This window comes from Littorina saxatilis, linkage group LG12 (genome assembly GCF_037325665.1).
Source record: "Littorina saxatilis isolate snail1 linkage group LG12, US_GU_Lsax_2.0, whole genome shotgun sequence".
Classification (NCBI taxonomy): domain Eukaryota; kingdom Metazoa; phylum Mollusca; class Gastropoda; order Littorinimorpha; family Littorinidae; genus Littorina; species Littorina saxatilis.
Window position 1 is genome coordinate 7,041,514 of NC_090256.1, and position 27,528 is coordinate 7,069,041.

At 43.1% G+C, this 27,528-nt stretch overlaps 2 protein-coding genes across 2 annotated transcripts in view; both read right to left on the minus strand.

Moving 5' to 3' along the window:
• Positions 1–904: 904 nt before the first annotated feature.
• LOC138981152 (uncharacterized) lies at positions 905–12,931 on the minus strand (the record flags this gene model as incomplete). Its single annotated transcript, XM_070353989.1, is given in 6 exon segments — positions 905–999; positions 5,488–5,656; positions 6,225–6,401; positions 10,014–10,168; positions 11,570–12,225; positions 12,769–12,931. Coding segments are annotated over 5 exon segments (710 nt in total), but the record flags the coding sequence as incomplete, so codon positions are not given.
• A 4,754-nt stretch (positions 12,932–17,685) lies between these two features.
• Positions 17,686–27,528, minus strand: part of LOC138981153 (ATP-dependent RNA helicase DHX58-like) — a 32,560-nt gene continuing 22,717 nt past the window's right edge. Inside the window, exons 10-18 of the mRNA XM_070353990.1 lie at positions 27,316–27,478; positions 26,732–26,830; positions 26,198–26,370; positions 24,839–24,983; positions 22,939–23,178; positions 22,483–22,650; positions 21,601–21,742; positions 21,039–21,289; positions 17,686–19,925 (exon numbers count right to left, since the gene is read on the minus strand). Coding sequence (XP_070210091.1) covers positions 19,675–19,925; positions 21,039–21,289; positions 21,601–21,742; positions 22,483–22,650; positions 22,939–23,178; positions 24,839–24,983; positions 26,198–26,370; positions 26,732–26,830; positions 27,316–27,478 — 1,632 coding nt within the window. The 3' untranslated portion in view covers positions 17,686–19,674. The remainder of the gene's footprint in view (positions 19,926–21,038; positions 21,290–21,600; positions 21,743–22,482; positions 22,651–22,938; positions 23,179–24,838; positions 24,984–26,197; positions 26,371–26,731; positions 26,831–27,315; positions 27,479–27,528) is intronic.

Here is a 27,528-nt window from a genome sequence, read left to right on the forward strand (position 1 = left end):
AATTCTTCACACATGGGCTCAAATCTTGTTTTCAAACAAAATTCATGAGAACAAAAATCTAAATTTCATTTTAATGCAAAAACAGTTCATTTTTGTGATTGAACCATTGAAAAAACCCTAGAATGTGAAACATGGTTTTATTTTTGAACAAGTATAAAAAGGTTGCCCCATGGTAAAGGATGGTCTTAGTCTTTACAGAACGGGAAAGAAATGTACCAATCGACGATTTGGGCTAGTGAAGAGCGTGCTGCGACGCGGGCGCAGGTAAAAAGCCAAGTGGGGCCCACTGCTGGTCAGTCAAACATTCCTGACATCAGCTCACAATTTAAGACAAAAATGCACCCTAAAAAGCATGCAGACCGAGGGGTTGTGACTGGTGGTACCCACCAGCCACAGGCACAGTAAAAACAAGTGTTTAAATTATATTTATACTAAATAACACTTATTTTTGAACAAGTAAAAAAAGGTTGCCCCATGGTAAAGGATGCTCTTAGTCTTTACTGAACGGGAAAGAAATGTACCAATCGACGATTTGGGTCGTGCACATCTACGGTGCTTGGTCTAGCTGGAAAGCATGTAGATCACTTCGTTTACAACTGCTTCTATTGTGATGCTTTTTTTTTAATCAAAGTACAGCAAACAAGCAAAGTGTACAGCTTCCTGTAAAAATGTATGCAGTGGTGAATAAACAGTTTAGTAATATATTTGTCATTTGCGGCTCTCTTCCGAACTGGTTTGTATAAATGTTTAGAAATCTAACTGCACAATGGTGCCTGGACACTTCAGGAAGCGAGGTCCCTTTCAAGTGCGTATTCACACATTTTAATGTTGGTGTCCATGTAAAACTATGGGGTTCCTGGTTTGCAGATGTGCGCAGATACATTCCAAAGTCCATGTCACTTACTTATTCATGCGAATTTGACCTCCGTGACAATTGTGTTCCTCAATGCGGCGCTGGATAATTGCCTCCATGGATTTCTTCCGCGATGCCGCCAGGGACTGTGGCGAGAGACACAGAGGACATTGGTAGGTATCGAACTAAGTGCGAATAAACACTCCCAATGACCCCGCGGGCGTAAGGACACGCGCCCGCAAACACACTTGCATCCACACTCATACACACTTGCAAAACCCAACACACACAAACACACACACACACACACACAAAACACACACACACAATCAACACAACACATAACACAACACACACGCACACATACACACACAAACAACACCACACACACACACACACACACACACACACACACACACATACACACACAAACAACCCGCTTCTACTTTAAACATACGCACTCTTACTCCATAGCGCAATTAATCAACCGTTTCTACTCTAAACATCCACACTAGCTCTTACGCCGTCACCAAATTATCAACCCATTTCCGTAATACTATAAACGTAAATACTCTTACGTCGTCGCGCAACTAATCAACCATAATACTACTACTTCTAAAATTTAAAAAAAAAATCAATGAAGAAGGATGCTCCCCGCCAACAACAACAACAACAACAAACAAACAAGTCGCGTAAGGTGAAATTACTACATTTAGTCAAGCTGTCGAACTCACGGGATGAAACTGAACGCACTGTATTTTTTCACCAAGACAGTACAGCTTCGTCAATCCCCGCGAGAAGGAAATCGCTCACCTCCCACGTGCAAAACGCAGTGAAATTGACACGCCAGAGTATTCTGTTAACTTTCGGAGCTTGTTTTGAATACAACCTATCTTCTATATATATATACGACTAGTGTCTGTGTGTCTGTCTGTGTATCTGTCTGTGCGCGATGCGCGGCCAAGGTTCTCGATGGATCTGCTTCAAATTTGGTGGGCTTATTCAGAGAGACCCCGGTAACAACCTCATCGATGAGATATTTCAACACGTGCTCTCAGCGCGCAGCGCGGAACCGATTTTGGTTCCACCTCAGCTATTTTGGTTCCATCTCAGCTACCCGGGCCCCCATACCGACACACCATAGCCGCTACACCACATCACAACGCCAAACTTCTCGGTGGATCTTTTCAAATTTGGACACCGTATTCAGCTACACCCCGGACACAATATCATCGATCAGATATTTCAACACGTGCTCTCAGCGCGCAGCGCTGAACTAATTTTGGGTTTGTGTTCATTTCACCATTATAAGTAACTCTTCCTTATCTTCTCATCTTCTCCAGGTTTTCAGCGTTTACCTCCCTTCCTTCGTTTGGTGCACTTTTGTGTGAGTGGAGCGTCTTCGGATATTCCCGGCGTTCTGTTACTGTTTCTATTTTTAGAAGGTCAACGCAGTGTACAGAACGTAAATTGGACCCGTAAATTATCCTCACTGTAAAAGTGCAAAGGTCGAATCAATTTATAGCCACGCGAAAAATACACTGTCATCTATCTCTCTATAGATACGGCTTCTCTGTGTTTTTGTCTGTGTGTGTGTGAGTGTGTGTGTCTCTATGTAAGCAACACCTGTGCATTGTTCAGTTCTGTTTTGTGATGTGGTCTGGCGGCTTTTGTGTAATTTCATGTACGGGCCTTCCTTTGAGAAGCCATAACTTGCTCAGTCCTGTTTGAGTGGAGTTCGCCTCCAAAGGTGATTAACACGGTTACATTCGTCGACAAGGATGGGACTCGACATGGTCAGGAATGGCATTATGGCCACTGAATCATTTTCGTGCTGTTCCATTCCACGAATCTGGGAGGGACCTAAGCTTGGCGGGTCCATTGTTCGGACCCGGCGAAGCCGGCGTACGGCTCTAAGTACTTCTTCCCGGCGAAGCCGGCTACCCGGCGAAGCGGGTATTCATTCTAGTATCTATATGTTTTTGGATTCAGGAAATAATAAAGAATAAGATGAAATCATTTTTTCTTATCGATTTCTTAAAATTTTAATCGTAAGACTAATTAATCTCTTTTCGTTAATTGTGATCACATTTTAAGAGTAAACATGACATATGTATAATTATATTTTTAGATTCAGAATGTGATGAAGAATACGATGCAATCAATTTTAAATCTGTTTGCGAAAAATCGATTTTAATGACAACTTTAATGAGCAAACTCATTAATTAATTTTTAAGCCGCCAAGCTGAAATGCAATACCAAAGTCCGGGCTTCGTCGAAGATTACTTGACCAAACTTTCAACCAATTTGGTTGAAAAATGAGAGCGTGACAGTGCCGCCTCAACTTTCACCAAAAGCCGGATATGACGTCATAAGACATTTATAAAAAAAATGAGAAAAAAAACGTCTGGATACAATACTCAGGATCTCTCATGTCAAGTTTCATGAAGATCGGTCCAGTAGTTTTTTTCTGAATCGCTCTACACACACACACACACACTAGTTTTTTTTCTGAATCGCTCTACACACACACACACACACACACACACACACACACACACACACATACACCACGACCCTCGTCTCGATTCCCCCCTCTACGTTAAAACATTTAGTCAAAACTTGACTAAATGTAACAAAACAACAACAAACAAGTCGCGTAAGGCGAAATTACTACATTTAGTCAAGCTGTGGAACTCACAGAATGAAACTGAACGCACTGCATTTTGTCACAATGACCGTACCCTGCGTAGTCCGCCGTTCGTGCAAAAGGCAGTGAAATTGACGAGCCTGTTTAGCGCGGTAGTGGTTGCGCTGTGCTGCATAGCACGCTTTTCTGTACCTCTCTTCGTTTTAACTTTCTGAGCGTGGTTTTAATCCAAACATATCATATCGTTATGTTTTTGGAATCTGGCACCGACAAGGAATAAGATGAAATTGTTTCTAAATCGATTTCGGAAATTTTATTTTAATCATAATTTTTATATTTTTAATTTTCAGAGCTTGTTTTTAATCCGAATATAACATATGTATATGTTCTTTTTTAATCAGAAAATGATGAAGAATAAGATGAACGTAATTTTGGATTGTTTTATATATATATATAAAAAAAATAATTACAATTTTCAGATTTTTAATGACCAAAGTCATTAATTAATTTTTAAGCCTCCAAGCTGAAATGCAATACCAAAGTCCGAGCTTTGTCAAAGAGTGCTTGGCCAAAATTTCAATCAATGTTAATGAAAAATGAGGGTGTGACAGTGCCGCCTCAACTTTTACAAAAAGCCGGATATGACGTCATCAAAGACATTTATTCAAACAAGAAGAGCAAACGCTCGATCGAGTCACTTTCGCAGTTCTGAATATTATATGAGGCATCAGATGGACAGGAAGAAATTGCTATTCACAACACAATGAGTCACGTTCACATAAAATTTGAGCCCGGTCACTTTTATAGTTTCCGAGAAAAGCCCAACGTTAAGTTGTGTGTTGCCGAACAGAAAAGGCTAGTTATCTCCCTTGTTTTTCTGATAACGTTCGTAAAAGGCTACAGATGTAAATACTTTGATGTAAAGGATAATCCTACAAAGTTTCAATCACATCCGATGAACTTTGTCAAAGATATAAAATGTCTAATTTTTCCTTTGACGCTGACCTGTGACCTTGAAAAAGGTCAAAGGTCAACGAAACCATCGTTAAAGTGTAGAGGTCATTGGAGGTCACGACTAAACAAAATATGAGCCCGATCGCTTTGATAGTTTCCGAGAAAAGTCCAACGTTAAGGTGGTGTCTACGGACGGCCGGCCGGACAGACTAACACTGACCGATTACATAGTCACTTTTTCTCAAGTGACTCAAAAATGAAAAAATAATATCTGGGGATACCATACCCAGGAACTTTCATGTAAAAGTTCATAAAGATCGGTCCAGTAGTTTACTCTGAATCGCTCTACACACACACACACACACACACACACACACACACACACACACACACACACACACACACACACACACACATACACCACGACCCTCATCTCGACTCACCCTCTATGTTAACACATTTAGTCAAAACTTGACTAAATGTAAAAAAGCAAAAAAGAAAGGGTTGAACTGCAGCCTGCATGCAACTGAGATCCACGCACACACAAAAATAATTTAAAAAGAATACTACTACTACGCTGATGTCAATGCTCAACCCGATTCTACAGCAGGCATACCCATCCATACAAGTTTGTTGTCACACATTTATCAACCCGTTTCTGCAAAAAGCATACACTCTCATACGCCGTATTCTAACCCGTTATCAGCCCGTTTCCGCCATAAATATTCACTCTCTACAGTTGTTACCAAATTATTAACCTATTTCTGCTGTAAACATTAATTTTACTCTAAGACGCCGTCACAAATGTATCAACCTGTTTCTGCTACAAACAATTAAACATCCACTCTCCTCAACCGTCACACAGCAACACCCCGTTTCTGCTATACAATTCCACACAATAATCACAATGAATTGTCAACCCGCTTCCACCATATACACTAAGCACAGTCTCTTAATTAATTGTATTATCACTCTGTTTTCTAATGTTAATAATTATGAGATCAGACACAAAAAACACCCCTCAACTGACCGCTTCCATGTTCGTGGTCCATTCGCTCTTGAGCTTGACGGACTTGGGCTTGTAGAGGTGAGGACTGGTCTCCTGTGGGCGTGTCTTAGGCGGTTCCGTGAACTCAGCAAAGAAGCTGTCCTCCGCCATCTTGCCCCAGGTCGCGGTGTCTGCTTTGCGCTGCTCTTCTCTGGTGACAACGGGATTCAAAATGGTCAGTCAACGAGGCCTTTAAATACAATTATGCAATTTAACATTCCCGTGTAAATCGTCTTGTTAATCACCACAGTTCTGTCCACAATGTTGCATGGGGAAAGAGCGTGCATCCCTTTGGACAATTCTATCAAACATCTCTCTCTCTCTCTCTCTCTCTCTCTCTCTCGCTTTCCGTCTAGAGCTCTCTATCGCCGCTCTCTGTGTGTCTGTCGGTCTGTCTTTTCTCTCTCACCCCCATCCCCCCCCCCCCCCTCTCTCTCTCTCTCTCTCTCTCGCTTTCCGTCTAGAGCTCTCTATCGCCGCTCTCTGTGTGTCTGTCGGTCTGTCTTTTCTCTCTCACCCCCATCCCCCCCCCTCTCTCTCTCTCTCTCTTTCTCTTTCTCTCTCTCTCTCTCTCTCTCTCTCTCTCTCTCTCTCTCTTTCTCGTGCTCTCACTCTCTCAATCTCTCTCCTTCCCCTTTCTCCCTCCCTCCCCCCTCTCCCTCCCTCCCCCTCTCACTCCCTCCCTCCCTCCCCCCTCCCCTCTTCTCTCTCTGCCTTACCTCCTCTCTGCGGCCTCATCCATGGATTGTTGCAGTTGCCGAAGACGCGGGTTCTTGATCGCCTGGAATTGTCGTGTGCCTGTGTGTTTGGATGGACACTCCTTATTGCGACAGTTGATCATCAGCTGCACCTGACCCCCCGGCAAGTCACGCCCGTAAGGGTCTCGGAAGTAGGGCCTGTGGGGAAAGTGGTGGACGGTGAGTAAATGGGGGTGGGGAAGGGGATAGGACGAAGGGGGGGGGGGGGGGAGAGAGAGAGAGAGAGAGAGAGACATGCGGATAGACAGAGAGAGAGAGACACGGAGAGAGAGATACAGGGACACGGAAAGAGAGAGAAAGAGAGACAGACAGACAGACAGATAGAGAGCCAGAGAGAGAAACATAGAGAGAGAGAGAGAGAGAGAGAGAGAGAGAGAGAGAGAGAGAGAGAGAGAGAGAGAGAGGGAGTGAAGGGGTGTGTGCTGTGGGGGTAGGAAGAGAGAGAGAGAGAAAAAAAAAAGAGAAAGACAGAGAGAGCGACAGCCAAACAGGCAGTCAGGCATGCATGCAGACAGACAGACTCGACAGACAGACAGAGACAGAGAAAGTCAGAGACTGAGACAGAGGGATCGATAGAGAGATAGCCAGAGAGAGAACTGAACGAGCAATAGACAGAGAGGGAGAGAGATAAAGAGAGATAGAGAGAGACAGAGCTAAAAGGTAATCAAAGAGAGTATGCATGAACTTCAGCAAGTTCAGGCCTGAAAGTGGCGAGTATTCATGTAACGTGGGAGTAGAAATGTTTATCTACTCGCCAAATGCGAGTAAAGTTGCTGAAACAAATTGTTGGTTTGGCTAGAAACGTTTGCTCTCTGGCTAGTACATGTTCAGAATCACTAGCCAACGGCGAGTACACATATAGTTGGACTTTCAGCGCTGAAGTTATACAATACCCTTTTTTAACTTATGAGCCACAGATGTTTTTGTCGGGAGTTTGGGCATGTTCCCCTCGTACTATGTCGTTAGGCGTCGGACATCGGACATAATTATAACGATGAAAATCCCCAAATGTCCGATTCACATTGCCGCATGTCGGTCAGATGTCCTATCGTTTTAGCCTGAGCGTTGTCATTGTCCGATATGTACTCCATTCCTTCGGACAGCGCGATATTCGTTAATTTTCATTTCAAGATACAAATCTTCTAAAAGACCGAACGCTCTCGTGTTCAGCTGACACTGAAGTTGCCAGTGCCGCGTGCGGGATCTTTTCTTTTGTCGGGAATTCCCGAATCTTTTGCGGTATGCGCCGTTTGGGTATAACCGTCGCTGTGCAGCGCACTGATCTAAAAATAGTGGATTATTTTTAGATCAGTGCATGCTACAGGAGTACGGGAGACAACTCCAACTGACTAAATGTGTCGTCTGCTTTTGTTTTCGATACGAGACGAAGCACTGAATTATGCCGCTAAAAAAACCAAAAAAACTAAAGCCTGCAAAAGATCAGCATTAGATCAAACCGATCATTTTGTTTTTCAACTTTTTTCCAAATCATGCAGTTTGTAATCAAAGTAAGAGCTCTAAAGTTGTTCATGTTGGTGTCTTTTTTGTGGTTTCTTTGAAACTAAACAAATACAACATTATACGCACCCTGTGTTGATGTATTTATTACTATAGTATGTGTGTGTTCTACAGCCGGCGCGCGCGCGCGTGTGTGTGTGTGTGTGTGTGTGTGTGTGTGTGTGTGTGTGTGTGTGTGTGTGTGTGTGTGTGTGTGTGTGCGTGTGTGTGTGGGCGCATGACTTTGGAACAATTCCATGGAATGTGTTATAAGCTGTTTGGCGCAAATTCATAATGTCCTATTACACTTTCTGAAAGCGGTCAAATGTCCTATTGATGCTGAAGAACTCAGGACATTTGTCCTATAGGTATGAATTTGTAGCAACATCCTTGCATATCATATCAGATCCATTCCAACTCTTAACAATGAGTCACAGAAGCTTAAATTGTAGAGTTTGTGTATGTACTCCAGCACTTTATATCATACTGAATTTATCCGTATTCCTACATGTACGCCACTGAAGCTTCATTGTATAAGTCAATGCATGTTCCTCATTCAGCACTTCATGTCAAACTACAGAGGCGTGTCAGTCAAAAGTATTGTATATATATACTGTTCAAAAAAAGAAACGCATAGCTTGTAATATTTGGTTAATTTAGTTATATGGCTACAAGGATATCCACCAAACTGCAGAAAATGTTTATCTGGTCGTCGACCTTTCGTCCATTGCCACAAGTGAGCTCTGCACGTGACGCATGCGTTATCAGTGGCTACAATGTCAAAATTGCTCATTTGGCATGACCACTCGTCATGCTTCAGTGTAATCTCGTAAAACTCGGGGAATATTGAGCTCTCACCATGTCTTCCAAAACCCATAAAAGCGGATTGTTCGCCACAAAGAAATCAGACGACAATTCAGCGACGAAAGATGGCCTGATTGAGCAGAGAAGACCGCCAAATTGCATTGGGTCGTTTACAAGCAGGCCAAAGTCAAAGTGCAATCGCCAGGCACTTCCACGTGTCCCAGAGCACCATCAGTAGACTGTGGGTCAGGTTTCAAGCCACTGGCTCCGTTGCTGACTTGCCACGAGCGGGAAGACCAAGGGCGACAACTGCTGCTCACGACCGCTTCATACGGCTCCGCCACCTCCGGAATCGTTTCCTGTCGGCCTCATCTTCTGTCCAGGCTCTCCCCGGGCCACACCGATTATCGGACCAGACCGTGCGGAACCGCCTGCATGAAGCTGGTTTGAGAGCTCGCAGACCTCACAGAGGAGCTGTCCTCACCCGCCGCCATCGCCAGAACCGAGTGCAGTGGGGCAACCAGCACCTTCGCTGGACCGTCCGGAATCACTGGAGACACGTGTGGTTCAGCGACGAGTCCTACTTCCTGCTCCAGCGACATGATGGTCGGAGGAGGGTCTACCGGAGAGTAAACGAACGTTACGCGCCCAACTGTGTGGATGAGGCACCCGTTCATGGTGGTGGAGGCGTCATGGTGTGGGGGGCGATCAATACCGCTGGAAGGAGCACCCTGGTGCACGTCCAAGGGCGCATAACTGCCCAGCGATACGTGGAGGAAATTCTGCGCCCACACGCCCTTCCTCTTCTGGCTGACCAGGATGCCATATTCCAGCAGGACAACGCTCGCCCGCACACAGCACGACTCACCACCCAGTTCCTCACCGACCACCATGTCCAGGTGCTTCCCTGGCCATCCATGTCGCCAGACATGAACCCGATAGAACACCTCTGGGATGAATTGGACAGACGTGTGCGCAGGCGAGAAGAAGCGCCGGCAAATCACCGCGATCTATTGCAGGCACTTCAGGAGGAGTCGGACACCATCCCACAGCAAGATATCCGGCATCTGATCCAGTCCATGCCCAGAAGGTGCCGGGCAGTTGTTGCTGCTCAAGGCAGTCACACCCCCTACTGAGTTGACAGCCTCGGCACCCAATCGTATTGATTGACTGATTGATTTGAAGATGCAAATGAACTGTGTGTGCATTCAACTGTGTCCATACCAAATTTCAAACAAATAATCTAAATATTGGATTTTCTGTTATTTTTTTCGAAAAATAAAACAAATTTGGCAAGTAGCAACTATGCGTTTCTTTTTTTTGAACAGTATGTATAAGAAGACGTACATGTTTGAGTCGAAGGCTACGTTTGGATCGCTCAAAATAAAAACAGATCATATTTCTATTCTCCGGCACTTTACATTACACCAGATCTGTCATGTTGCTTACCTGTGAGCCACTGATCTTTTATTGTAGAGTTTAAGCATGTGCTCCAAGAGTTGAAATTTCTCTCCGCCGCACGTTCCTTGCCTTTTGGGTTCAGCAACCAGCTCAATCTCGCGCAGCGTGGGAGGGCACAGGTATCCCAACCTGTTCCTACAATCCTGGTAGCCAGTTCAAACATATTACTGAACTATTGTCCGTTCCGAACATGCTCACACATTATATGGGCAATGGACAAGTCACATCATTTGGTTTGTTCCGGTTTCGATGTCGATAATGATCATTTCTGGTCGACAATGCCAGTTTGTGCTTCTGGTTAAAAATATCTTATTTCTAAGGTCAACGATTACATGCGCCGCCACAGATCTGTCTGGGTGGTTGCCTGGGACATGGCGTCACACGTGCATCCATAATTTAATTATAATACTAACACTACGCGGACTGGATGTTTCCCGTGCAAAGAGACATTTTCTGAATGAATTACGTAACTGGAACCAGTGTCAAACGGGCGGGCGCTGTGGCGGGGTGGTAAGACGTCGGCCTCTTAATCGGAAGGTCGAGGGTTCGAATCCCGGCCGCGGAGGCCTGGTGGGTTAAGTGTGGAGATTTTTCCGATCTCCCAGGTCAGCTTATGTGCAGACCTGCTTCTGGCTTATGCCCCTTCGTGTGTACACGCAAGCACAAGACCAAGTGCGCACGGAAAAGATCCTGTAATCCATGTCAGAGTTCGGTGGGTTATAGAAACACGAAAATACCCAGCATGCTTCCTCCGAAAGCGGCGTATGGCTGCCTAAATGGCGGGGTAAAAACGGTCATACACGTACAAATTCAATTCCACTCGTGCAAAAACACGAGTGTACGTGGGAGTTTCAGCCCACGAACGCAGAAGAAGAAGAAGAAGTGTCAAACTGCGCCACTACTTCAGCAAAAAGATCCTCAATCTGCATAGACTCAGGCTGTTGGTATGCGTGTAAGTGGAAAGAGGTTCTTACTTAGTGCACAGTTCTGGATGAATATAAGAATGGATGTAAGTGTGTGTGTGTGTGTCTGTCTGTCTGTGGTCGCCATACTGTGTAATCGAAATAAGGGAGGTTACTCTGATAGTAATTGGATAACACACATGTCTGAAATGCTTTAGGGCTCTGCTAACACCCGGGCGAAGCCGGGCTTGACTGCTAGTATGATTTACAAAATGGTCTACTCGCAAAAGAGCGTATTTATTTTAAGCCAAACCCACAATCATCATTGCGGAAAACTTCAATCACATGAAAAACGTCCATAACACGGAAGGTCAACACAACATTTTGGATCATATCAGTAGACACTTTTTTAAAGGCTAGTTAAAGGAAGTATTGCACAAGTGGGTTTGGATGAACCAGCTAGTTTTGTTGATGCCTTTGCAGTTTGTGTGTTTGTTTGTTTGGTTGGTTGGTAGGTTGGTTGGTTGTTTGTGTATTTGTTTGTTTATTTGTTTGTTTAACCAAAAGAAAGGTTGCGCGGTTCTCTGACAAATCTGTGTAGGTAGTATACTAATTTTGTGAGCAAGATGCAGGAATCATTACCTGTATGTCTCCTTTCTGCGGTTTCCAGTAAATGCCGGTGCTTGGTGTTACTGGGCGGGATCTTCCACACATAGGCTCTAGGCCTGTCCTGCCTTTCCTCTTGGTTGAGAACATTGTGCACGTGTGCAGCCGTTTTATCGCGGATGGGGGAAAGAGTATGTGTGTATGTGGCGGGGGTGGTCAAGCTGGAAGGAAGGGGTTGGGTTTGGGATGATAAGAGTGTTTAGTGTGTCTGTGTCTTAGCCCTCTTCTGTGTTAGCGTGAGTGTGCACGACCCGTGATGGAAGAAGGGAATACCTCTGTGCGAATAGATAACAAGAGAAAGGACAAGAGTGTTTGGATGTGATTGGGAAATGTGGGGTGTGAGTGAGGTTGTGGGGTGCAAGATCACGGTCGGAATACCGAGTAGCTACATGACACTAAGGTTCGTCAGGTGGGACTTTACAAATAGTTTGAAAGTAGGCCCGAAAATGACGTCCACAGGCTGCCTGTGGCTTCATCCAGACCCAAAAGTATGTTTGTTCGTCATTTTTTCAAACAGCCAATAAGAGAAGGTTAGCAAGACAGGCACGTTGACTTCCAGCCACGCTGTGTCGACTTCCAGCATTGTGTATGGGTGGCTCGGAATACTGGATTCAGGGCACCGCGAGCTTGAACTGAAAAAGAGAGTACAGATTTACAGTAATTAATTCCATTCTTACCACAGAAAAGACCGCCCGTAACACTGCAGGAAGGATGTACTGGAAGGGGAGGGGGGGGGGGGGGGCCCGAGATTTGTTTGGTGGACGGTTTTGGTGTCCCTTCATCCTATTCGGCAATACGGAACCGATTCCGTTTCTTAAAAAGGTTCTGAAAAGCTCATAAAACTTTACACTTGTTACTTCAATTCGAAAGGGTGGGGGGGGGGGGGGGGGGGGGGGGGAGTGAGGTAGCCAGACACAGTGACAGACAGGGACACACAAAAAGAGAGGCAATGAGAGACAGACAGGTATTTGAAGCTGGTAGGCGTGTAATTAGGCCATCAAAGTGACAGACAGACAGAACTTTAGAGCTTAGCCATGAGCAATTCCCAAAAAATTACCAAAAGCTCCTAAAACCAACGTTGAATCAGCACACAAAAACTGACTTCGAAATCAAAACTGATTAATTCCATTCATCTGAGAACTCAAGAAAACAACAACTCCACTATTCAAACTTACACAAATGCTGCCAAAAGAACAGCTGTCAACTCCACAGATTGTCTGAAGAAATCCAAGCATACCAAAGCTTCTCCCTGCACGGGATTAAGCTGGTAATGCCTGCTCTCAGAATCTCCTTATCGATGGAAGCACTCGCTGTGTTGTGTTTGAGATGAAATTGCGTAAAAACATCGGGATGACGTCATTTGTGAAGTAATGACACATTTCGACGCGGGCTCTAATTGTGTGTATGTGTGTGTGTGTGTGTGTCTCGACTTAACAGCTTATTGCTGGGAAACTACTGGGCGCAGCTCGTTCAAAAGTTGATACACTAACTTGATTATAGGTCCGATTGATCGTATTAAAACTTCATAATGTTACCTGGGACCTAAATGCGAAATAAACCACAAAAAACCGACTTGGCGGTGGAAGGAATTCGCGGTGCAACAGCCAGCCAGGCAGTCTGATAGAACGGTGCAAGGTCTCGGCCAACCAAGACTATGGCATACTCGTAGCAAAGCCGCCGAATGGTACCGTAAACCAAGAATAGTGACGTAATTACGTCACGGTCGAAAGTCTTTGACGTCAATGCCTCCCTGTAGTCTTTTTCTCTCGCGCGGTGTGTGTGTGTGTGTGTGTGTGTGTGTGTTCATTTTGTACACATGTGTTAGTGTTACTGTTTGTGTGTGTGTGTGTGTGTGTGTGTGTGTGTGTGTGTGTGTGTGTGTGTGTGTGTGTGTGTTTGTGTGTGTGTGTGTGTGTGTGTGTGCGTGCATGAGTCTGTACTCGTGTGTGTGTGTGTGTGTGTGTGTGTGTGTGTGTGTGTGTGAATGTCTGAAGAGTACTCGGGTCCAGCGCGAGCGTTTTTGACTCACATGCGAAGCAAAAGTGAGTCTATGTACTCACCCGAGTCGTCCGTCCGTCCGTCCGTCCGTCCGTCCGTCCGTCCGTCCGTCCGGAAAACTTTAACGTTGGATATTTCTTGGACACTATTAAGAGTCTATCAACACCTGATGTGGCCTGATGGTGTATGGTTACAAGATCTCAAAAAACATGTGCGGCAACTTGACCTCACTTCAAGTTCAAGGTCACAGGGGCCGTAATTGTTGTCTTAAAAACGACCATTTTTCACATTTTCGCATTTTTTTCTGAAGTTATCGAGAATGGCAACCTTAGCTATGTATGCTATACAGGGCAATGTAAGCCCTATCTTTGGACACCAGTTTGGTTGACCTTGCTTCAAGGTCAAGGTCGCAAGGGTCCTTTAACGTTGGATTGTATATATATTTTGAAGTGACCTTGACCCTGAACTATGGAAGATAACTGTTTCAAACTTAAAAATTATGTGGGGCACATGTTATGCTTTCATCATGAGACACATTTGGTCACATATGATCAAGGTCAAGGTCACTTTGACCCTTATGAAATGTGACCAAAATAAGGTAGTGAACCACTAAAAGTGATCATATCTCATGGTAGAAAGAGCCAATAAGTAGAGGTTACATGCCGAGTCTCAGTGATTATCAAAAATAATGGTCGAAGTTAGCGGATCATGAAAAATGCGAGCTTTAGCGAGCTTTTTCATGACCGCGAACTGAGACCATTATTTTTGATACTCACTGAGACGAGGTGTGTAACCTCTTTATTCCTCCTTTCTTCAGTTATTCAAAGAAAAGAGGAGGTTTTTTGCGAAAGTTTGATCGAATCCTATTCACTCAACCAGTCAACCTGCGCAGGCGATCGATTAATGCGCGGTTGTATAGTTCCGTGCAAATCATTCCATTCTGTTAACACTTCTTGTCAGTTTTCCTATTTTGGACTAAAATCAAGTACACAGATATGCTGTTATTCTGCTGTGGCGGCAAAGGCAGATATTGTGTGTTCTGTATATGTTTTGGTATCCGGTTAGGATAATGTTCTTTCGTCAAATGGGACTAGCAGACGAACTTTTGCACCCGTGTTCCAACGTTAAAAACTGTATGAAGTTAAGTTTTCTGGGGAAAATAGTGTATGAAACCGCTTTATGTTGTTTAAATTGATGAGTGGTGTGCATTTGGTTGCGTGTGATCTGTTTATTAAATGAAATATTGTTGAAAACTGACCGTCGGATTGCAGTCTGTTGTCGAAGAAACTGAGTGAAAAGAAGGGGAACTACTCTTGTCGCTAGACAAAGTATGAGTTACTTGCCTTGGGAAATTGCTTGTGATGAACGTCTGATCTAGATTCAGAAAACAACCGAACTCATGGATTTTATATGGAGATTCATGTGTTCAGGCCTGTAGTTGTTAATTTAAATGCGGTATGTTTGTATTGTTTGCTCCAGAGATGTATACTTCGTACATTAGAGCGTTCGGAACTTTTCAGTCGCAAAAAGTAGTACCGAAACAGAACAACCTCTCAACCCATTGCACTATCGAGGATTCAGGCTGTTGCTGGGTCGTTATTTGTTTGGTTGCTGGGTCATTATCGAAAAATAACTACCCCTACAAGTTTACAGAGGTAAAGAAGCAGAGGGGGGAATAAGCACCATTGTACTTCCTATGTCTTGAATTAACAGCTTTGTGTTGCATGACCTTGGATGACCTTGACCTTGGGTCAAGGTCACATGTATTTTGGTAGGAAAAATGTGTAAAGCAGTTCTTAGTGTATGATGTAATTGCTAGGTTTAGTTATTTGACCTTCATGTAAAGGTCAAGGTCAAGCATGTGAGTCGTATGGGCTTTGCCCTTCTTGTTTATTATTGGCCGTCGTGTCCCCGTCAAGAGTGGCTTCTTCGTAAAATCTGCTACATCGAGTTTTGTCATTTTCATGTTATAATTCTTCTTTTTTCTTGAAAGGTCAAAAGAAGTTCTAGAGTCGGGAGGAAAAATAGGGTTGTCCTGAGCCGGATTACCGGGGGGGTTATGGGGGTTGCGCAACCCCCCCTAGCCTAAACATGTAGGGGAAGGGCTCCTAATATGGACCACTTTTTGTTTCATGCTGATAACTTGCTTGTTTTCTTGCGAAGAAGTTTCATTTTGTGTTTGGTAGTCCTTCTCTCTTAGGTTAACCGTTAGGCCTAATTAGAGTGAAATAACTTTGATAGATATTCAGCAAAAATTAAATACAGAAAAAATCACAAAGGGTCCATATTAGGAGCCTGGGCGCCTAATAAGGACCAGTGAAGCGGCCTTCACGAATCACTGTAAAAAGCCCCCTATACTTCAAAATAACATGATACAACTTAGTGTGCAAGTCAGACTAATTCAAATATGCTTTAGATTTAGCTGTTTCGGGTTGATGAGAACATTATTTGAAGCACACCAGGAAACTAAAGAAGCTTATCAAAAACAGAGTGAAATTAAGTGAAATTATTAACTTCCACGAAAAAAACCTATTTGTTATATTTTTTTTAAATCTCGAGGGCGAGTTATGGGTTATTTCCAGCAAGCTTCTTAATGAATTAATGAAAATAGGCTAGCTTTTATTTTCTTCGATTTGTTGAAGGTGGTCCATATTAGGGGACTCACACATACTTTGAGATTTTGCTATTATTTTTTGTTTGCAGGAGAAACTCGGGGTCAAGACTGCTAAATTGTAACAAATACGGTCTTAGCTGTCATATAAAGCAATTTTAGTGTTATAAAAGCGTTGGCTGTGGACAGAAACGAGTCCGTTTTAGGCGGCAAATTTAGAGTGAACCATGCCAAAAGTGAAAAAAAGAGAAAAAGCCTAACGGTTTTGAGGTTTGTGTTTCTGCAACTCTTTTGAAATGTGCAAGTTGTCCAGAGAGGGTGAATACAGCCAATAAAAAAAAATGTGAGCGCTCTAGCGCCGTTAGTTTGTCAGAACAGGAGGTGGTCCATATTAGGAGCCGGTCCATATTAGGAGCCCTTCCCCTACCTCACTTATTTAAAACATTTTTTATTATTGTTTATTTTATGCCGTTTCATGCAAGGAGCGACCATTTTCCTATCTCAGAATATGTCCTACCCATCAGCTTCAGGGGGCAAAGCCCCCTGACCCCCACAAGGGGCTCTGCCTCTTGACCCCGCCAGGGGGAACATCCCCCTGGTCCACCACTAGCAACCCCCCCCCCCCTCCTCTTCGCCTAGTCCGGCCCTGGTTGTAATTATTGGTCGGGGAACCGATACTCATCTTTTCTATAGACTTTAGGATGCATCGCGACAGGAATTGAACTTTAGCAAAGATCAATCTTTGGACATCGACCTTTTGGGAAGACGGCAAATCGCAGACGTCTGCTTCAACTTTCACTTAAAGCCATATGTACTCGATGACTATACACGCTAATTGCTTTACCAACAGCTGGAGACATGCTAAATTAAGTTCCCTGCAAAATATTGTGGTCTAGGACCCCTTCAATGTTGAGATATGTTAATTTTCATTTTGATCTGGATCGTCCTATTTATAGATTTGCCAACAGAGGTGGCGTTGACGCAAGGGAAATAACTCCGCGTCTTTGTTTACATCCAAAGTTTTTGAGACTCTAAAACAAGCTGTAATGCATGTATATGGTCCGCGCATGGCGACATATCGTCATTACATGGTCTTATGGTGCGTTTGACATCGATTATGGGCAAACTACACTTTGTAAACACGGGAGCGCGTACATATGCCTTTAATGTTGGTACCGGCACGGTTGGCCTAGTGGTAAGGCGTCCGCCCCGTGATCGGGAGGTCGTGGGTTCGAACCCCGGCCGGGTCATACCTAAGACTTTAAAATTGGCAACCTAGTGGCTGCTCCGCCTGGCGTCTGGCATTATGGGGTTAGTGCTAGGACTGGTTGGTCCGGTGTCAGAATAATGTGACTGGGTGAGGCATGAAGCCTGTGCTGCGACTTCTGTCTTGTGTGTGGCGCACGTTATATGTCAAAGCAGCACCGCCCTGATATGGCCTTTCGTGATCGGCTGGGCGTTAAACAAACAAACAAACAAAATGTAATGTTGGCATGTCACCAGTGTGTCGGGACCATTTGGCTTTTATTCTGATAGCATGATAATGTTTTACATTTTTACAAATCACGGGTTAACACCATCGCCTGAAACATGCCAACATTTATTTCTGTGAAGACAACGCTCGAACAATACCCTTGAAGTTGTAATGCAGAAGAAGATATGCTACATTTGAGGTCGTTATACAGAATGCATTGTATGAAGCGGAGTAAAGCAGGATACCATTACGCCCATGAGACGCACACAACGAATCACACCCTATTTTTTTTTTTTTTTTACAAAGCAATGATAAGAGACATCAATTTTAAAGACCATCCGATTAGAGTTTACTCAAACACCCCCCCCCCCCCTCCCCACGTAAGAATAAATCAGATAATATAGATTATAATTCATACTTGAAGAATGTTCAACACAACTGCTTTCTGGCTTAATGTTTCCCTTATTCCTTTCCATAAACCATTCACATTATTGATCAGTATCACAGCCTCAGGAACGGCTTGGTTTGAGTATATTTCACAAGCACAAATCAAATCACAGTTGGAGGAACGCATTTAGAATAAGTAAGATGAAATATGTAAGAAGAGGTTTTAAGGTGAGAGGGCAAAAAACCACTATTGTTTTCAACTGTACAATTTCGTTCGAACCAAGATTTTACTAGCTACCATGTGTGTTTTCTGCAACACAAGTCTGTAGACTGAACAAGCAAAACTCAACTAAGCTTACAAACGCATTGGAGTGTCTACGTCCCGTAATTATTTAAATGTATGGCTGAATTATCATCCTATTCTGTCTATGTCACATTTTTAAAATGTATGGCTGATTATCATTATATTATGTATATCATATGTCACATTCTTGTAACATGATGACATTGTATGAAACAAGAAATTCCTCCGAGGTAGGAAAAACACCCCCGTCAAAGGGAAATAACCTTCTCAGTTGGTGGCAGTGACTGAGTGAGAATGGTAATTTCCCTTTGACCATGAAGATGTCCCTCTATAAGTCCTTGTATAATTTTAATCCACCAATAACTCCCTAACCGTGTGTTTGACTGGTCCCAATTTTTATAAGGACCGTCTCAGGAATGCATAGAACCTGTTCACCAAGTTTGGTGACGATCGGTCCGTTCATTCTTGAGATCTATATGCGAACACAAACAAACAAACAAACACATCGATGTCCCTCTATAAGTCCTTGTAGAATCTTAATCCACCAATAACTCCCTAACCGTGTGTTTGACTGGTCCCAATTTTTGTAAGGACCGTCTCAGGAATGTATAGAACCTGTTCACCAAGTTTGGTGACGATCGGTCCGTTCATTCTTGAGATCTATATGCGAACACAAACAAACAAACACATGGACCGAATCCTATACACACCCCTATACCGGGGGTGTAATAAGACGAATCATATCTACTGGCTTTTACTTGTGAGAGCTTTCAGTCAAACATCCTCACCCGCACTATCCCGCCCTAGCCTTAACACAAAGCACACGGCCACACAATGTGAAATTACCACAAAACATACTCATAGTTTAAACGTTTAGGCCAACTTGTAAATTATAAACTTCTCGAAAGTACCATAAAAATGGCTGGCAAACAGAAAATTATATTAATAAACGTGTATATTTGTCATTTTCAATTTGATGCAACAGTAAAATTATATTTTACAAGTCAAGGTGACACAATTCACAAGAACTGACATATATATATACTGTGATACCCCCCCCCCTCTCACACACACGCTCCCTCAATTCCACCCAGGATTCTTAACATAAACCGACGACCACACAATGTTTCAGAAGGACAAAACCAAAATAATAAAGAAATAATAGTCGCTTAATGAAAACATCAAGCAGTTTCAACTATAGCACTTGTGTTTAGTGTGTGACTGTGAAAAAAGCATATGCATTGTGACCCCTCATCACATTCATTTGAAAAATCAAATACACATGGAGGCTCCTCTTCGTTTTCCAACTACTCGTCTTCAGTGTAGCCCACATCAGAGGCCTTCTTTCTGTACTCTTCCAGCTCCTCGGGTTCCAAGGCGTTCACCAAAAAGTTGGTTTGCTTCCACTTCTTGGGCGCGTCCTTGCGGTCAAACTCATCGGTCAGTACGAATCCCTCAAGCTTGACCACAGGGAACTTGGTGTCCTTGTGCAGGATGCTTCGGCCCCACTCCTGACCACAGTTCTTGCACAGCAGTTTGCCCCTCACCTGAATGTTGCCTGGGTAAAAGAAGAGAAGATTTTGATATCAGTAAATGTGAAGACTCTCAAAAGACAGACACGAAACATTGAATATACACATGAGACATCGGCCCCACTTCCGACCGCAGCTCTTACTGATTGACTGTATGTTTCCTGGGTTAAGGAAAAAGTCATATTTGGATATCAGTAATGTCTGAAGACTCTCAAAAGACAGAAAAGAAAGATAGGATAAACACTAGAACAGGAGACATCGGCCCCAATCTCGGCCACAGGTCTTCCACAAGAGTTTACCCCTCGTCTGCTGCCTAGGAGGAATGAAAAAGAAGATTTGTATATCAGTAATGTCTTAAGAATCTTAACAGACAGACAAGAAAGATATGATAAAGAATTGAACAGGAACAAGAAGACATCGGCCCCCACTCCCAAAGCAGCTTGCCCTTCGCCTGTACGTTGCCTTCCTGTAGTGTGAGACAGTCACGAAAGCTTGGTTATAATGTCTAACAGCTATTTAAACTAAACTAAACGGGCAAGACATATCGAAAACCTGTACAAGATACATCGACCCCACTCAGGACCACCGCCTCTCACGCGCAGGCTGCATAAGTCAATGGAGAATAGCATTTTGAGAAAAATAAGGTAATAATTAAGTCCCTTGAAAAAGAAAGACAAAGCACATAATTATATGGACAACCTCTTGAAAACTAGCGGTTCTTGGAATAAGATATATCGGCCCCACTCCTGGCATCTGCTCTTGAACGGTATCTTGCCTTTATTTCGCCTGCATTCAGAAGAATACAGAAAAAAGTGTCTGCAAACGCTTGAAAACAAGACAGACAAGACAGATTGGATAAACACTTGAACGCTTGGTGTTCATCAACAAGAATCCTCAACCCCACTGCTGACCACAGCCTTCGATGTCGAATGTTTTGGTCATTTCTTTGGGATATATGATATATCATGTTGAGCAACGGCAAAACCATCTCGTGACGTCAAGAAGAGACTTTACGGTTCCAACATTTGTCATCGTATCTCATTAAAACGGTAAAGGTAGTTCCAGACTCTTCTGGTAAGAGGTCTGAACTACTCTCTGGCAGTTTTCATGGGGGCGGGGCACACAAAATAAATTCTCACCAAACGTTTCTGGCCTTGGATTTGGCTTTTCGTTGTGCCTTTCCCGAAACTCCAAGTCGGTGACGACATGGTGCATGTTCTCAATCTTCCGGATGTCCGAAGACATAAAGGCGTATTCGTCACACTTCCGGCATCGAAACTCCACCTCCCCTTGACGTTTTTGTCTCCCTTTGCGCTGAGCCAACTCCAGATCTCTCATGCTTTTCTCTTCCTTTTGGATCTGAGTCAGCTTGCGTTGAAACTCTCTGAAACTGGAAGAATGTTGGAAAGAGAGGAAATCGGTAAACGGATTTTTAAAAAGAAACAAATGAATGATTGACTAAATTACATATTCGGAGATAGCTTGATGGAGGACTAACACACACGTCAAGGTAAAGCGCCTTTTTCAATCTTGAAACAGAATCTGGGCGTCCTACAAATTCCCAATAAATATGACGACCAATGCGTCTTGAACTGAAAGATTTTCTTAAAGGTCCACCTATTTATCATGACTCGTAAATCCGCACCTGCTCTGATTTTTATTGGTGTATTTCACTTTTGGCTAAGATCTGCCGAGACTTACTTTGTGCGCATTTCAGCCTGAAGCTCCGTGATTGCGTCACGCATCATCATCTCCCGGATGAAGTTGACCTCCTCCTTTGCCTGCACTCCCTTGTCATCGCTGGCCAGCGTCACAAACTTGCTGTTCTCTGCACGGGCTCGGCCTGGAAAACGATTAGTAATGTTATCATAATAAGTTGTAGTTTTAGTTGCATTATCCTCATTTTTATCGTCATCATTATCATCATCGTCGCTGTTGCCTCTCCACTCTTCTCCGTCATCATCATCATCATCATCATCATCATCATCATCATCATCATCATCATCATCATCATTATCATCATCATCATCATCACGTATATGACTCTACGATAACCCACCAGGTTTGATATGGTAAGGAATAATGAAGCTGCAATCGCCATCAACTCCACCATCACTATAGTTTTCATCAATGTCCTCGTGATCGTCGACATCGTCATCCTTGACTTGGCTGTATCTCACTTCTTACACAATGTAAAGCATCAGATCTAGCATCTTTCTCCCAACTTGATACGCATTTGTTCGGCCATGTTTTTCCAGCGACAGCCTTAGTCGCAACGCCCTCCCTCTCAAACACTTGCCTTGTCTTCTACTTCGTATCACCGTTCTTGGAGCGTGTGAAACTAATTGTTATGTCTTCAGCACCAAGGCTGTTGCTTTCCGCCAAGGGACAGGAAATAAAACAGTTACGCGCATGAATGCATTCACCAAAATTTCACAACGGCAATGTCAAGAGAAACGTCTTCCCAGGAAATTGCAAATATCATTTTTCGGATGTCTAGAACTTCAAAATAGCATTGTATAATCTCTATAATACACTTCCAACATAAAACAAGTTGTTTTCCCCTTTGACCTCAGCACCCACCTCTCGCCTGTACCATGGCAATTTCGTTGGAGACATGTTCGTAGCGGATGACCAGGTTACACTTGCGGATGTCCAGACCTTCTTCGGCAACAGATGTGGCCACCATGACCTTGCGATCGCCTTCACGAAAGTACTTCATCACGTCCACCTGCTGGTTCTTCGTCATCCCTGTTCACAATGCATAGCGGTAAAGATACTGAGTACATGCTGTCATTTTAGATGTTCAAAGGTAGATAGGTTCTACAAGAGATTTGGAAACCTAAGGGGGTAGGGGGGCGCACAGGCACACATACAGGCAGAGTGAGAAACGCAAAACAAATGGTGCAATATTCCAATTCAGAAATGTGAAGACAGTTTTCAGAAGAAAAAAAAACACAACGAAAACATCTCCAGAAACGCAAGAAACTTGAAAAGGTACAAACTCAACACTAAACTGCAAATCATTTCAAATCGCACCTCCACTTTCCACAGAGGGCCCAGCACCGACCATCTTGCCAGGCTTAAGGGTCTTCAGCTGGGGTCTGCGAAGCATCCACTGCTGCAAGGCTGCAGCCAGGTCCCTGGTCTTGACAAAGATGATGGCTCGGGATTCTGGCTCGTCCCTGAAGGCCTTGACCAGCAGATCCTCCAGCTTGACCAGCTTAGGGTTGGTGTTGGCCTGGTGAAGGCTGACTTCTTGCAGGTAAGGCTGGTTCTCTTCAGTGGGGAGAGAAATTGTGACAACATGCATTGTTGAAGTTTAACTAACTTAGCCAGTTATCGTTAAATCATCTTCCTTGTTGCTTTGTCTTTGCTAATGTTTGTATACCTTGTCGTCTCATAAGAAAAATACATAACTCATTGTTAAGAATATCTGCAGTGAGACTATAGGGGAAGCTTCTGGAGGGATACCAATTTATGTATCCAATACTTTATTTATTTATTTACGACTGTTTTTTCCGTCTAGAATGCATGTGCCTGTAGTTGGTATGAGTGAGTGCGTCGCGTTCTCGCTGTGCGCCTGTCTGCGAGTGTATGAGTCCTTGTCGATTTGTGTTTCGTATAATGTTCACTATGTATTTTATATTTTGTAAGCGCCTAGGGCTATATTTAGATTAGGCGCACAAATGTTCATAATAATAATAATAATAATAATAATACCTGGCATGTGTTAGAGAGTACCCACTCTCAGACCATCGGAAACCATCGCCACGGTTACGAAAGCAAAACTGCCTTTCTGGGTTATAAGTGAGGCACTTTTCCGTGTTAATACATTAAGACTTGTTTGAAGAATGTGAAGGTGTACGAAAGCTTTTGGCAGGATTCGTTATGCAGTTTCTGGTTGAAAATGTTGCTGTCAGATCTTTATCTCACGCGTGTCAACCGCTCGAGATCGGCACTTTGAAACTTATAACAAAAATGAGATTGGCAGATATTTTCAGAAACCAAAGATGTTTCTCAAAACTAAAAAAACCAAATGACATAGGCAATTATCGTATGAGTTGTGTTAATTTACGATCGAGCTTCTCTGTACTTTTTGAAAGAGATGAACAGAACTAAGAGAATACAGTGGGATCCTACCTGGTTCAGCGCACAACAACAGACAAGAATCAATCATTCTTTACAGGTATGAATAGAGCATTGTTATGGGCGCTTCTGCTAAGCTAAAGGAAATACTTCATTGTAGGTCGCCACAAACGATCGAGAGCTAAACGTACTTAGACACTAGGCAATTAGATTTTGATTAGGGATAGGCTTACTTTCTTTCCTGAGCAGACCATTTGTGACCCTCCACCACGAAATGAGTCGCATGTCACCTCGCGCGGTTCTGCGCTAGGCTTAATATAAGTCCGGGGAGTGTCTTGTAACAGTGTGAGGGTCACCTTAGTCACAGGCTTATAACTCAAACAGTTTTCGCTCTTTTCTAAAACGGGTTTCACCACTGGATAGAGCATAAAAAACTCTTGAGGAAAATGTAAAAATATGAAAATCATGCAAAGGTGACAGGCGACTCATTCCGTGGTGGAGGGTCACATTTGGTAAATGACACTAGATCCGTCCAGGCCTTTACTTGAAACAAGAGCATGCATTCACTTGGATACATAACAACACATCTTCAGCATGGCTGATTTGTGTGCAACATGGGATTATGTTGCTGAACTGATTTTGGGAACTGTACCAGTGTCAATATGCGAAATGAATTCGGCAATAACGACAAAATCCAAATCTTCCTGTGTTATGGTGGGATAATGCTCTTATCCGATGCTACTGAGTCGACAGAGTTGTGGTAGCTGCCTTACGCATGAAGACGTGTTTCTTAGTTTTGTTGTGGGTTTTATTTGTATGAACCAGCTTTTTGAATTACTCGCATACTCACTTTCAAAGAGTTCCTTGAGAAATATGTCAATTTCCACCTGCCGATTCCCAATGCTGTCATAGGTGATATCAATCTGTTTAACCAGGTACTTCAGTGCATCCTCCGTATCGCAAGCGTCGTTGATAGTAAGTGCCGTGTTGTAAAACTGAAATCACACGATTAATTTATGTATGAAAAGTGCACACTTCTCCGTGATATAAAACAAGTCGCGTAAGGCGAAATTAATACATTTAGTCAAGCTGTCGAACTCACGGGATGAAACTGAACGCACTATAATTTTTCACCAAGACAGTACAGCTTCGTCAATCCCCGCGTGAAGGAAATCGCTCACCTCCCACGTGCAAAACGTAGTGATATTACCACGCCAGATTAGCGCGGTAGCATATTGTGCTAAGCGGGAAAGCGCGCTTTTCTGTATTCTTGTTAACTTTCTGAGCTTGTTTTGAATCCAACCTATCATATGTATGTGTTTTTGGAATCAGGAAATGATAAAGAATAACATGAAATTATTTTTGGATCGATTTCTTAAATTTTAATCGTAAGATTAATTAATCTATTTTCGTTAATTGTGATCACATTTTAAGAGTAAACATGACATATGTATATATGTTTATCAGAATGTGATGAAGAATACGATGCAATCAATTTTGAATCTGTTTGCGAAAAATCGATTTTAATGACAACTTTAATGAGCAAACTCATTAATTAATTTTTAAGCCTTCAAGCTGAAATGCAATACCAAAGTCCGGGCCTCGTCGAAGATTATTTGACCAAAATTTCAACCAATTTGGTTGAAAAATGAGAGCGTGACAGTGCCGCCTCAACTTTCACGAAAAGCCGGATATGACGTCATCAAAGACATTTATCAAAAAAATGAAAACAAGATCTGGAGGTACCATACTCAGGATCTCTCATGTCAAGTTTCATGAAGGTCGGTCTTGTAGTTTTCTCTGAATCGCTCTACACACATACACACACACACACACACACACACACACACACACGCACACACACACACACACACACACACACACACATACACCACACCCTCGTCTCGATTCCCCCCTCTACGTTAAAACATTTAGTCAAAACTTGACTAAATGTAAAAAAGAAACACGTGAATTTCTCACAAAAACAGGAAAAACAGTTAGGAAATTACATTGAAATACTAAAGGGTGTATATTGTTGGTCAGTTAATAAATACTCATTCCCATGTGGATTCCAAGAATCTGTTCGGGGAATGAAGAAAAGTATACATAATGAGCGATATACTATGTTGCCTCATGGAGTTGTAATTGTAGCAGCTGCCTTGAGATTGGGACATCAAACTTGAATATTACTGAGGTATTTCCCACTTACCTCAAACATTCTGCGACAGCTTTCGAGAAAGCGTCGCGCATCCGGGTCCCGCACTTTGGCTACTTCCTTCCGGAGCTGCGAAACCCAGCCGCCATACTGAATGGTGCCGCGCGTGCGTGGAGGATTAAGCTTGGATTCCAGATCACCACTGTCTTCGCATGCACGGATTTTGACTGAAAACCAGTGATATCATCAGCACAAGTGTGTTTGCCATATAGTTTTGATTATTTTTTGTATGTAGATTACTGATTAGTGAGCTAGCAACAATATATCGGCTGGTGTATCTTTAGCGAGATTGCCTCTGTGCGTTCCTTGACGACTACTTTGTTCTTTGTTAGTTTGTTGGGGTTTTTTTCTGCTGCGTTTCGATAGACACACCCAAAACACACAGCAGATTCAGTTTGATTGACCATAAACATGTCACTGGAACACACACTTCGAAATTCAAAACTAGTATTGGGTGCTTGAGTGTTTTAGGGAATGCTGTCCACCAGAACAGATGCAAGACATTAGCGGTTGCTGTGTACTGCTTACATTCAGACCGGTCCATTTTCACTTCAATCTGCCGCATGATGTCTTCAATCTTTTGTTGAAAGGCGTCCTCGTCCTTCTCCCTTCTGCAAATGAACTGAGCTGAAAGAGATCATGAATAATTAGTTCTGACAGCCAATCAGTTTGGGCGGAATTGCATTATAAGATTTCTGATGTGCTGTTGTCATACAAAGTGAGGTTTTTCACCCACCTATAGTTATGAATGAAAACACTTAAAACACTGTGACAAATGAGAGCTGTTGCACATCATTAGCTGGTTATCAGGAGGAGAAGAAACATTTAGCAAAGAACGAACGATTATGCCTAACGGATTCTGGAGATATCCTTATTGAGATCTTCAAATTTCTGCAACAACTTTTGCAAAAGTAACCTGCATCCTTGCATTTTTCTTTTGAGAAATAAACGTACAACATTTGGCAATTATTCCAAATGTAATGCAGACAAACAAACACTAGAATGAGGGACATTTTCAACACACTATCATTTGAAAAAAGACTGTTACAACACGGCTGGGTGTCGGACATTCAAGTAGTTCTGTCGCAAGAAGATATAAAAGTTATACTCACAATACGTGGGGTCGTTGGAGAATTGTGCCAACTGTTCCACGTTTCGGTTGACCGTGCAGATGAAGCTGGCGTCCAGGTGAGCGCACAACTTCTGGATGTGGTTCCGCGCCTGCTCTTGTCTGTTGGCTTTCCCCACACCTACGGAGGCTGTCAGCCCTACCACCTGTTCACAAGCGAAATGGACTTTGAATTTGACCATGATCTTTGAATCAT